Source organism: Macrotis lagotis, chromosome 1, assembly GCF_037893015.1.
Source record: "Macrotis lagotis isolate mMagLag1 chromosome 1, bilby.v1.9.chrom.fasta, whole genome shotgun sequence".
NCBI lineage: Eukaryota > Metazoa > Chordata > Mammalia > Peramelemorphia > Peramelidae > Macrotis > Macrotis lagotis.
This window is the reverse complement of record NC_133658.1, coordinates 833,737,740-833,749,904: the sequence shown is the minus strand read 5'-3', so window position 1 is coordinate 833,749,904 and position 12,165 is coordinate 833,737,740. Positions and strand designations below refer to the sequence as shown.

Sequence of the window (12,165 nt, the reverse complement as noted above, 5' to 3'; positions counted from 1 at the left end):
GGAATCAGAAGAAACTATACAGGGACACCCTGAAGCTTTCTTTTAAGAATTTTGGGATTGATTGTACAGCTTGGGAGACACTGGCACAGGACCACCTAGCATGGCGAGCCCTCATCCAAGCAGGTGCTGTGCTCTATAAGCAAGGCAGAACCAAAGCAGTTCAAAGAAAACAAAAGATACGTAAGTTTAGAATAACCCCTCCAGGTGTTCAAATGAACCAGTTGTGCCAAACCTGTGGTATAGCATTCAAAGCTCATCTCAGTCTAATCAGCCACAGTCAGACACGCTGTAACTTGTCTCCAACACAGTGATGTCATTTTGGTCTTCTTCAATAGCAAAGGACAACCAACCAACCAACCTCTCACTATCTAGTTTTAATTTTTAGAATCACCCTATCATTCTCAGCTTTTTTTCAAACTACTTAAATAATGATGATCGTCATAAGAGTACTAATAAGATTTTCTGATATAAGCGGTTTGACCTTTTTGAGTCCCTTAATTGGTCCTTAATGTTTACATTTTTCTTCAAACTACTCAAATAATGAAGATAGTCATAAGAGTACTAATAACATTTTCAGATATAGGAAGTAAATGGTTTGACCTTTATGAGTCACTCAATTGGTCCTTAATGTTTATATTTTTCCTTGTTCTTATATGATAAATTTTCCATTAAGTTCTTATCTTTTTTGTCACAAATATCTGAAGGTCTTTCATTTTGTTAAATGTCTTGTGGTTATTCAGGATTATACTTAACTTTGCTAAGTAAGTTATTTTTGGTTGCTACTCCCTCTTTTATTCTTTGAAAAATAATGTTCCAAGACCTATAGTCTTTTTTATTTTTATTTTTTAATAGTTTTTTAATATAGAAGTGTCTAGGTCTTGTGTTATCCTGCTTGTAATTCCACAATATTTAGATTCTTTTGTTTTCTTATATCTTTTATTTTCTCTTTTCCTGGAAGCTTTGAAACTTGACTGATATTCCTACAAGCTGTCTTCTTGGGATCTCTTTCAGGGTATGATCAGGGTTTTTTTTTTCTATTTTTGTTTTACCTTCTTGTTCTAGAACTTCATAGAAATTTTTCTTATTTATTTTAATATTATATCAAAATGGTTTTAAATCATAATTTTCCAGGTGGTACAAGAATTATTATGTTGTCTCTTCTGGATCTGTTTTCTTGATCTATTGCTTTTCTAATGTTTTGTATTTCTTTTTTTTTATTCTTGTGATTTTATTTCTTAGTGTTTTATAACATCATTAGTTTTCTCTTACCTGATTCTGATTTTCTTTTTCTTTCTTTCTTTTTTTTTTTTTGGTTTTTGCAAGGCAAGAGGGTTAAGTGATTTGCCCAAAGTCACACAACTAGGTAATTATTAAGTGTCTGAGGCTGGACTTGAACTCAGGTCCACCTGATTCCAGGGCTGGTGCTCTATCCACTATGTACCTAGCTGCCCCCCCATTATAATTTTCAAGGAATTACTTTCTTTCAATTTTTTGTATCTTTTTTTCAGTTGGTTGACTTTCTTTTCATAATTTTCTTGATTTTCTTGGATTGCTCATTTCTCCCCAGTCTCTCATTTAATTTTTGAAGTTCTTTTTTATGTTCTTTTAAGAACTCTTTTTCGATTTATCATTTGACATTTCTCTTTGAAAAAAGAGTGGCTTTTTAAAACTTCATTATATTCCTCTGAATATGAACCCAGATTTTCTCTATCCCCATAGTAGCTATCTACTGTTGTTTTTTCTCCTTTACTTATTTTTATTTGGTTTTATTTTCAACAATCTATTATTGTAATTAAGGTCTAGGGCTCCGGTCCTTCTTACTGTCATTTTCTGAGGTCTGTCCTGGAGCCCAAACTTAGGCATTACTCTTCCTCACCAAGCCATGGACAGGGTCCTCAGTCATAGTTTTCCACACACCCTGCAGTCCTTCTGCATACATTTGCCCTCCCCTCTTCACTGGAACCAAAAAACAGGGACTCCACTCTCCAGCAACTGCCTTCAGTTAGAGTGTCTCCTGCCTGTCTGCTAATGCCTGTCTCACCATGCATGTGCTCACTCTTTATCACCCACAGCCCTGGCAGCCTGAACTGTAGAAAGTCCTTTAATCTTGTCCCACTCAGTTGTCCAACTCCCACATCATCCATGAGGTTTTGAAAGTTCCTGAGATCAAAGCTGTGGCCCAATGCATCTGTCCTCAAGAGTTTGTTTTTTTGGTCAGTGGAGTCTGCCTGGAGGTATATATATATATACTTCACTGAAATCAAACCTCAGCCCCTGGAGGTGGGGACTTTCCTGAGGTCCCCTCAAGTTAATTTAGGACGATAGCTTTACCTCAACTTTCATTTATTTCTGCCATTCTATGTTCACTTTGAGATTATCTGCCTTATTTATGAAAGAAATTTGGAGAGCCTGAAATTTTCTAATCTGCTCCACTATCTTCCTAGAATTCTCTGTCACAGTTTCTTTTATGAAAATCATGGTTGGTATTATGTAATAAGCATGCATGATTCCATAGACCTTTCCATTAATTTGATTCTTTAGAGATCATGGTATCCCATAGATTGTTTATATAGAAAATCTAGAACAATATTAGTGTTAAAAAGATGGGTTTTTGTGTTTTTGTGGTGAATCCTCAATTCATAGTCAAAAGTCCTCCTAAGTGTGGGGGGGGGGGGGAAGGTTGCTCCTTTATTTTCCCCAAATACCGCTACAAGTGAAGTCCTGGACTTTAACACCAATTATCTCTCTCAGCATTTGACTGACCTTATTTTCCATGAGATCTTCATTTGACATCATCTTTGATTGCAGGTTTTATTCAAAGTTCTAGATGATTATATGATACAGTCTGGTCATACTACCATGTACCTCTCCATTACCCTAACTTTGATAATCATCTAATTCTTCAGAAATTGTAATATTCCATGACTTGCAACCCATATAACAACATTGGTTGAATATTGATTAAAATGATAGACTCTGTTTCAACATATAGTCATCTAATTGTTCATTTATATGTACATTTATTTGTAAATATGTTTTAAGTGAGTTTTAAATTTAATTTTTGAATAGTTGGGCCAAACTCTTTAGAGTAATTATAAGTCTTTCAGGATGCTTGGCTGAGTGTAGAAGCTTAATGTAACTAGCCCAATATTATCCACAAACAATAGCATCCAGAGGACCTTACCATCCACAAGAAACTCCTCTTTAGTTTGGACTCTACATATAGCTTCTATTTGAAAAGGATTGAGCACCAAGACACTATAAAGTATCTTTAGCAAAATCTATAGTAATGCAAAGAAAAGGACTGGTTTAACTCTTCACCCTTTAAAAACAGATTGAAAGATTAATGCATATTACTCTTTAAATCAAGAAGTAGTATGGATAGTAGATAAAGCTCTAGACTGTAGTAGAAGACTAGTACTTAAATTCTGTCTCAAATTCTTGGGTATTTGTGTGACTTTAGAAAATTAACAGTAACTCAGAGTCTGTGTCTCCATTTGTAAAACATAGGCAATATATTTTACTATCTACTTCACCAGGTTATTATGAGAAAAATTGTTTACAAACTTTTAAGCTACATGTAAATTATTATATTGTAATTTTCATTTCAAGATATATCATAATACGATATTTCAGCTGGACAATTCACTGAGTACATCTATACATACACAAATATGATATATATATGTATATATATATATATATAAATAGATGGATAGATGATACATAGATACACAGACAGAAAAACAGACAAAAGTTAGGCCCAGAACTAAGTAGAAAAAATATATATATACAGTAGTAGATACTTAATATTTAAGTAACTGAATTATGGCAAGAGCTACAGGACTTAAAACTGTGCAGATAAACCTGAAAGCTTTCTAGAACCTATGGAATTTAGTTTCATTACAATTTCACTGTTTTGTTTATCTATATTTATCATATAACATACAAACTCATATTCAAAATAGGAGAAATTTTAGGATGTTAATGATAGCTAAGTATCTGAAGGGTTACAAGTCGAAGTGGGATTACATTTGCACTGCTTGGACCAAAAAAGCAAAGAAATATGAAAAATGGATTGAAAATTTAAAAAGGCAAATTTAGGCTTGATATATGGAAAATACTCCTAACCATTAGAATTGTCCAGAAGAGTTAGAGGTTTTCTTCAAGGACAGTGAGTCATCCCTCACTGAAGTTTTATTTATTTATTCATTCATTCATTCATTCAAATTCATTCAGTTTTTGTGAGGCAAATGGGGTTAAGTGGCTTATCTGAGGCCTGATTTGAACCCAGGTACTCCTGACTTCAGAGCTGGGTGCTCTATCCACTGTGCCACCTAGCTGTCCCACTGGAAGTTTTTAACTACCAGCTATATGACATTTTTTTGGTGTTCATAGAAATAAAAATTTGGAGCAGCACTTAATACAATACCTGTAGAAGTAAAGTTTAATAAATGCTTTATCTAATCCAATTGTCTCATTATACCAATGAGGCAAACAAGGTCCCAAAAAGTCTATATTTGCCAGTATCAAAGGTAGAATTTGAACCCAGGTCTTTTGACTCCAAAGATAATGCTCATTTCAGTGAGATACTTTGTTCTAATCCTCCAGGGGTATGCGTTAGTCTAGATCGAGATCCTTTCCAATCTTTAGATACTGTGAAATGTTTTAGAACTCCATTCCTAAATCAACCATTTTAAAATTATCTGTTACAGAGTAGTATGCAAATCTTGGCTTCCTCTCTCAGTAGTAATGACTGAGCATACACATCGTAGGAATACAAGTTGGAGGAGTGAATTCCAGTATTGCCTAAGCCATGGAGGGAGTGGAGTACAACGGGTTCCTCTTTGTTGAAGGGATTGCAGCATCGTCAGGAAACTGAGAACGGGGCCCAGTGGGTGGAGGGGGTGAAGCAGTCAGCGCCGGGGCCAGGCCAGGCCCCCTGTGGAGAGGCAGAGGTGAAGGGGACAGGTGAGCATCCTTCTGGTCCAAGTCGGGAGCGGAGATAAGCAGCTACCCAGAAAGAGAGGGCGGAATTGAATGTTTTTTCTAAAGAGACATAAAAAGGGGGTGACGCGGGGTACGGACGCGGCCGGTCAAGCAGCCCAGGGCGAATCTGCCTCCCCCGGATCAGGTTCCCAGAGCACATCCGGGTGAACGCCCTCCTCCCCGGGTCCCGGAAGCCGCACATGCGCAGTCCGCCGAGCCCGCCCCGGCCGCCAGCGCCCCGGGCCGCGCCGCCGCCTTCTCCCGCCCGGCTTCCCCCAGCCCTTCCCGACCGCGGCCTCTCGCTCGGGGCACCGCGCAGGCGCGGGGAGGGAGGCCGCGGGGCGGCGGGGCCGGGGCCGCCGGGGCCGCGCGGCACGGAAGCGCCCCGGGCCGCCGCTCATGCAGCCCCGCGGCGGGCGGGACGAGGCGGCGGCGGCGGGCGCCCTCCTGCGGCCGGCCTCCGCCCCGGCGGCCCCGGCCCCGCCGACCCCGCCGCCCCCGAGGAGCGGCAGCGCCGCCGGGAACCTCGCGCCCGTCTTGGAAGCGGCGGCGGACGCGGAGGACGAGGCGGCCGAGGACGAGGCCGAGCTGCCGGACGCCCCGGAGCCGCCGGGGGGCGGCGAGGGCGCGGCCAGCCCGGAGGAGCCGGAGGACGAGGAGGCCCGCGCGGGCGGCGGCGGCCGCAAGACGTGCACCTACGAGGGCTGCCGCGAGACCACGAGCCAGGTGGCCAAGCAGCGCAAGCCCTGGATGTGCAAGAAGCACCGCAACAAGATGTACAAGGACAAGTACAAGAAGAAGAAGAGCGACCAGGCCCTCAGCCTGGCGGGCGCGGCCGCGGGCGGCGCCGGCCTCAAGCTCGAGGTACCCGCCGCAGCCTCCCCGGCTGGCCCGAGGGAGAGGATGGGCTGTGGGCAGAACCAGCGACTAACCCTGCGCCGCTGTGCCCGGGCCCGGGGCCCGGGGCCGCCGCTCCACAGGGGTCCCAATAACACGAATAATGACTGCTGTTATTGTTACTATTATCTCAGTGCGGTCGAGTTAGCAAAGCTTAAACCGCAATTTAAAAGTTGAGTGATAAAAACTCGTAAAACTAAAGTTTCAACTTGGACTCCAAGCTGGGACACGACTTGCTGAAGGGCCGGAGCCACACCGGCCCCCCCGGATACGAGGGCACCGGGGCCAGGGAGCTGGACCCGGCCGAAATAGCCCAGTTTAAAGCTTCAGACACCTGATAGCTGTGGGAACACCTCGGTTGAAGGTCTAAGTCCCATAATCTTAGACTGACTTAGGCTAAAGGGCTCAGGAAGTGGCTGCCTCAGTTTCCTCATCTGTAAAAAGGGGGTAATAGAGTTGGCTAGGTGGGTGAGCACCAGCCCCGGAGACAGGAGGACCTGAGTTCAAATGTGGCCTCAGACAGTAATGACCCAGCTGTGTGGCCTGAACCCCATTGCCTTGCAAAACCCAAAAACAGAAAAGGGGGAATAATAGCATCTACCTACCAGAGTTACTATGCTTTTTAAATGAGATGAGAATTGTAAAATGCTTTCTAAATGATAGCTATTATTGTTAAATCTCTTTATAAATCTTAAAACACTATATAAATGTTATATCCATCAAAGTAGGTGACTAGGAAAAACACCGTTCACTCTGCAAAGCTGTGTAAACTAGACTACATTGGGCAGATTATGATGAGTCTAATGAACCGTTGAAGGGGTAAGCCAGGGCCATATAGAAAATCAGGCACAATGGGCAACTTAGAGGTCTAATTGTCTTCCTTTTTTTTTTTCTCAGTCATTTGTATTATTCCTTCCAAAGAAAAAGCATTTCAGGCATATATGTGTCGAGATATTTGGAGTGTTTCAATTGGGTTGTTGTGACAGCTGCCAGTTAACGAAAAAAGACTTATTCTTGAAAGCAGCAGGTTTACTTTGTGGAAAGAATAGTTCCTCGAGAACCTTTTACTCTTCTTTGTATCCCTAGCACTTAGCACAATGAATGGTCTACAATGGGTGCTTAATTAATGCATGTTGACTTGTGATATCTATGTAGTATGGCAGGGTCACAATGAGGTAGGAAATGGAGGAACTCTGATCTTTACAGGTCCCAGAGATGATCCTCTAGCAGTTAAATGTTGTGGTACTAAGAGATCTTAGAGGCTGGAAGGTAAATGATGATAGCCCACAATGTTTGAGATTTCTAAAGATTAAACTAGTTCATGTTTAAACTCTTTTCCAAATAATTTAGGAGATTCTGATCTTTCCTTTAAAAGGGACAGACAAGTAGGATGAAGAGTTCTGAGATTTCAATCAGGCAGCCTGGGCTTAATGCCTGCCTCATATAACCTAGTACCTGTGTGACCATGAGAATGCTACTGAAAAATTTTAGAATCTCATTTCCCCATGGGGATAATATGAAAATATTTGATTCACAAATTTTTACATATGCTGACTTTGTATAGTTGCAAGAACCATGAAGACATAGTCCTTGCCTCCAAATTGAAGTTCATATCCTTGTTGAGGAGAAAAGATATTTCTATTAAAAACATATCTAATTGTATAGTATAAGATAGATTTCAAGTTAATGGCAGAAATGTTTCATTCCAAAGAGAGATTACTGGAATATTTATGGGAGGCATCATGGAAAAGAGGACCCTTGGACTTAAGATTTGAAGGATGGAGATAGGACCCAGATTGGTAGCAAGTAGGTGGGCATATAGACAGTCAGGAGGAAGACCCTGAGCAAAGGTTAAGTGATAGTGAAAAGTTTGTGAAGGGTATAATGTCTAGATCTGATACAATCCTCTAGTTCTGAACATGAGGATTTAGGTCCAGAGAGGTTCTACAATAATAGGAAAGAAATATCTTCATGTTCAAAATTAGGTCTAGATGCTCTACTCTGATGAGATTGGTGTCAGATTGTTTAGGGGTTATCATTGTAATACTTACATTTGACTGCAAATGCTAGGAAATAGACCAGACTGTAAATGGAAAGGTTAATTTAAAAAAAAATTATTGTATCATTAACTATAGGAAAGCACAGATGGCTCAGCGTCCACTGGAAAACAAAGAACTGGTTCTATTGGCGATCGTCCTACAAGACCTACTCTCTTAGAGCAAGTGTTAAATCAAAAACGACTGGTAAATATGATTTCCTTTTGTAAAATCAAAACAAATTTAAAACATGATTTTTTTCTTTTTTGTTTTAACCTTAAAGCTTTGAGAAGTATCTGCAGGCTTCATAAACTGACCAACACTTTATCCTATTTTATTTATCCACACTGGATCCTTGACATAAGATTATCCTTAAAGACTACATCATAGAGTCATCATGTAGAGAAGATATCCTTCAGTGAAATCCTATTAATTAAGTCTTTTGGTTATTTGAGCAAAATAGAATTTAGTGTAAACTTGTCATCACGAATTTTATTTTGGTGTTAAGTTTCAGTGATGTTGGCCTAATATCAAGTGTCTCCATTATAAACTTTTACCTAGTTTCAGGAGATATCACTGTCTCCTCTTTCAAACTTCCTTTTTCTTTCTGCCTTATTTTTGATCTGGATACTGCTCTTTTTCCCAGTGTCCTGGATTTGTAGCCTTAGTATTAGTCTCAATTCCTCATTCTTCCTTTCCTTCACATATTCATTCATTTGACACATCTCTACAACATCTCTGATGGAACCCTCCTTTTGGCACATTAGTTGAGGTCCTTTTTCATCTATCTAATTTGCAGGTGGCTTGCTGATTGGTCTCCCAGCCTCAGATTTCTCCCTTCAATTTAATACTGTTTATCTGACCATTTTACTTTCCTAATACCTCAGTTCCACTATTGCCAGTAGGAACAACTCTTGTATTTCAAAATTTTTTAAAGTCCTTCACAATTTGACCCTGTTCTTTTTCCAGGCATTTTACATTACTTTCCCTCCTGCACTCTCCAATCCAGTCTGACATTTTCCTTTGTTTGGACCTTTGCACTTGCTGTCCCTTAACCTTAGAATTCCTCCCTCTTCCTGAATATCTCATAGAATTTTGCCCCACCTTCAAGACACAATTTAGAAGCTACTTTCTATAAGCTTATCCTGCTCTTTCTAATTGCTAGTGTCATCCTTTCCAAACTACTTTGTTGAAGCAACTACTTTATATTTATTCTCTTCAAATTTTTCTTTGTATACTTATTTTCTTCCTTGTTAGAATGTAAAGTCTTGTAGAGAAGAGATTATTTCTTTGAATTTTGATCCCAATTGCCTGACACAACAATAGTGCTTTTTTTGATTGTTATCATATACCTTTGACTAGAGCTGGACTAGCCTAAATAATAGTGGACTTTTCAGAAATGTTCATTTTACATAGAGAAACTATATTTTACACTGGTTATTTCTACAACAGATTAAATTTTATATGTGAATTATCTTTTAAGTTAATCTTCCAAAATAAAAATTATTAATGTTTGAGCCAATTTTTTTTGATGCTTAAAGTGAGAAAACAATGGAATAGATAGTTGTACATTAATATTTATTTGGTATAAGGTTCTGCTTTTTTTTCCCCCCAGTCAAATAGGTATGAATGTGGAAATGAAGTATCTCAATATATTCAATGAACCAAGCATAGTTTCCCATAATGAATATGTAATTCATTATAAAAACCCTGGGGTATAAGTTAGGAAAGAAATATTTAGAAAACTTGACAATACTGCTTTTTTTAATTAATAAAATATGTTCATATTAAGTAAATAATTATTTTATAATCTGTTTGAAAATTAGGTTTAGGTAGTAGGAATGTGAATCCCAGAACTAAGTTCAAAAATATCTCTAAGACTTAGATCTAGCACCCAAGTACTTTTATTTTTAGTTCCTGAATTTTATCAGAGTATAATGGCACCCTCTAGGAGAATGACATTATCTAATATTAGATCTTGATGTGAAAATAAAGAGAATCTACTCTAGTCACAATCATATTTTGCAGATAATGAAACTGAGATTGAGGTTTTGTCTGTTTTACTTGGACTTATCCAGAGTCACAGAGACCAGTAAATGAAAACCAGGACTTGGATCTTGGTCTAAGATTGGTATTCTTTCCAATGCACCATACTGCTTATCCAGATTTTTGAAAGTGTAGAAATAATTAGCTTCCATTTCCTTAATATTTGGTAGTTCTTATTTTTTTTTATCCTGCTACTTTGGCCTATAGTGTTTTATTCTGTAAATGTAAAACTTTCCATATCTGCATAGAATGCTCATTTAGCACATGAAGAAAATAGTAAACCTTCTTCAGATTAAAAACCTGTGTGGAAAGTTACTTGTTTTTCATGCAAAGTCCTGCACATAACAACTTCTGTCTTTATTATTCCATGATTTGGTATCATAAGGTAGCTCATGGATTCTGTTTTAATAAAATGGTAACCTTGTTTTGGGATCCATGTCTGGGATGAGGGATCAATTCTTTCAAGGACTATTTTATGTTCTTCTAGAATATTAGGATAGTCTATTTTTTGCAGGATATTGTCCAGGCTCTTTTTCTGATGGTGACCTTCAGACCAATAATTCATAAATTATCTCTCCTAGATCTATTTTCCAGATCAGTTGTTTTTCCCAAGAGGTACTTTATATCTTCTATTTTTTTCAGTCTTTTGGTTTTGATGGGTGGAATCTTGGTATCTGATGGATTCATTTGTTTCCATTTGTCCAATTCTAGTTTTTAGAGTTTTATTTTCTCCACTTAACCTTTGTATTTTCTTTTCCAATTGACTAATTTTACTTTTAGAGGAGTTGATTTCTTTTTTCATTTGGTCAATTTTTGCTTTTAAAGTTGTTTTCTCCAGTCAGTTTTTCATAATTCTCCTACGTGTTTCTCATTCTTTTCTCCATTTTTCTTCTTCCTGTCCTTTTTTAGTCTTTTAAAATCTTTTTTGTGTTCTTCCAAAGGGTCTTTTTGGATTTGAGGCCAATTCATAAATCTTTTTGAGACTTTACATAAAGTTATTTTGTCACTGCAGTGATATTTTTCTTATACCTATCAGCTGTCAGTGGTTTGTGCTTTTTTTGCTTTTGTTCTCATTTTGCTCCTGTGGGATAGGGTATATAATCCCTAGCTTTTTGTACTGAAGATCAAGGTCCCAAGGTCTTGTCCCTGGCTTTTCTGCTCTGGCATTTCCAGTGTTTGCAGTTTGCTCCCTGTGCTAGGGTAGCCCTTTGCTGTGCAGCATTCTAAGACTCAAACCTCACTCTCCGACCTGGGGTTGGGACACTTATTGCTGACCTGCTATGCCAGGACTTAGAGCTGCTCTGGGACCTGAATTGTGCTGTGGCTTAGAGCTACTCGCTGGCTTTCCAGTTCTCCTCTCTACACTGGGCTACACTCTCCTTTTACTTATGTGAAACAGACCTTTTCCTAAAGTTCTTCCAAGATTTATCACTGAAAAGTTGATTCCCTGCTGTTTTGTAGGTTCTGCCTCTTTAGAATCTATTTAGAGGCTTCATTCAAAGTTGTTTCAAGAAAAGCTCCGGGAGCTTCCTAACTTTGCACCACCATTTTGGCTCTGCCCTAGAAGTCAAAATGGTAAACTCTGTTAACATATGTACTAATAATTTGAGTTTAGCATCAGATATTAAATAGGACAAAAGTTTCATTTATTTGTAGATCTGTTTTATGTTGTGGTTCCTAGCATGAAACTACTAACCTCTATGATGCCAGATTATTAATATTGCATTGTACTGTCTTTTTCTTTTAAGGCACTATTAAGAAGTCCAGAAGTTGTACAGTTTTTGCAGAGACAACAACAGCTACTAAATCAACAAGTTTTGGAGCAAAGACAACAACAGTTTCCTGGAGCATCAGTATGAAGAGACTCATTGAGGCTATCCACAGATTTAGTATCTTATTGGCTGAAGATATTTTTATATTGAAGAGAAATAGGTTATAGCAGTCTAAATAGAACACATGCACATGATTGTCATAAAACCTATTCCTAGGAATATATATATTTGCTTTTTTGTTATGGGTTTTTAGACCATGGGAATCTGGATTTTGAAGAAATTTTATTCTGTGTTATATTTCCAAAACTTCATTTAACTTCGTTGTTTTAAAAATAATTTTTCAATTTTATTCAGAAATGCCCCAAATCTCCCAACAAATTATCAGGCAAAAGATCATAAATATGGTCATTCTTAAGTTTATTATT

The 12,165-nt window shown here is 38.6% G+C and overlaps 1 protein-coding gene across 1 annotated transcript; it reads left to right on the top strand.

Annotated features, from left to right (window-relative positions):
• The first annotated feature begins 5,388 nt into the window (after window positions 1-5,388).
• Window positions 5,389-11,913, top strand: RFXAP (regulatory factor X associated protein). Its single transcript, XM_074217276.1, has 3 exons — window positions 5,389-5,853; window positions 8,022-8,129; window positions 11,717-11,913. The coding sequence occupies exons 1-3, from the start codon at window positions 5,389-5,391 to the stop codon at window positions 11,825-11,827; spliced, it is 684 nt and encodes a 227-aa protein (XP_074073377.1). The 3' UTR covers window positions 11,828-11,913.
• The last annotated feature ends 252 nt before the right edge of the window (window positions 11,914-12,165 follow it).

Coding starts and splice junctions, on each gene's coding strand:
- RFXAP (XM_074217276.1), top strand. CDS start 5,389: ATGCAGCCCCGCGGCGGGCGGGACGAGGCGGCGGCGGCGGGCGCCCTC. Junction 5,854..8,021: donor GCGCCGGCCTCAAGCTCGAG/GTACCCGCCGCA, acceptor CATTAACTATAG/GAAAGCACAGATGGCTCAGC. Junction 8,130..11,716: donor TGTTAAATCAAAAACGACTG/GTAAATATGATT, acceptor TTTTCTTTTAAG/GCACTATTAAGAAGTCCAGA.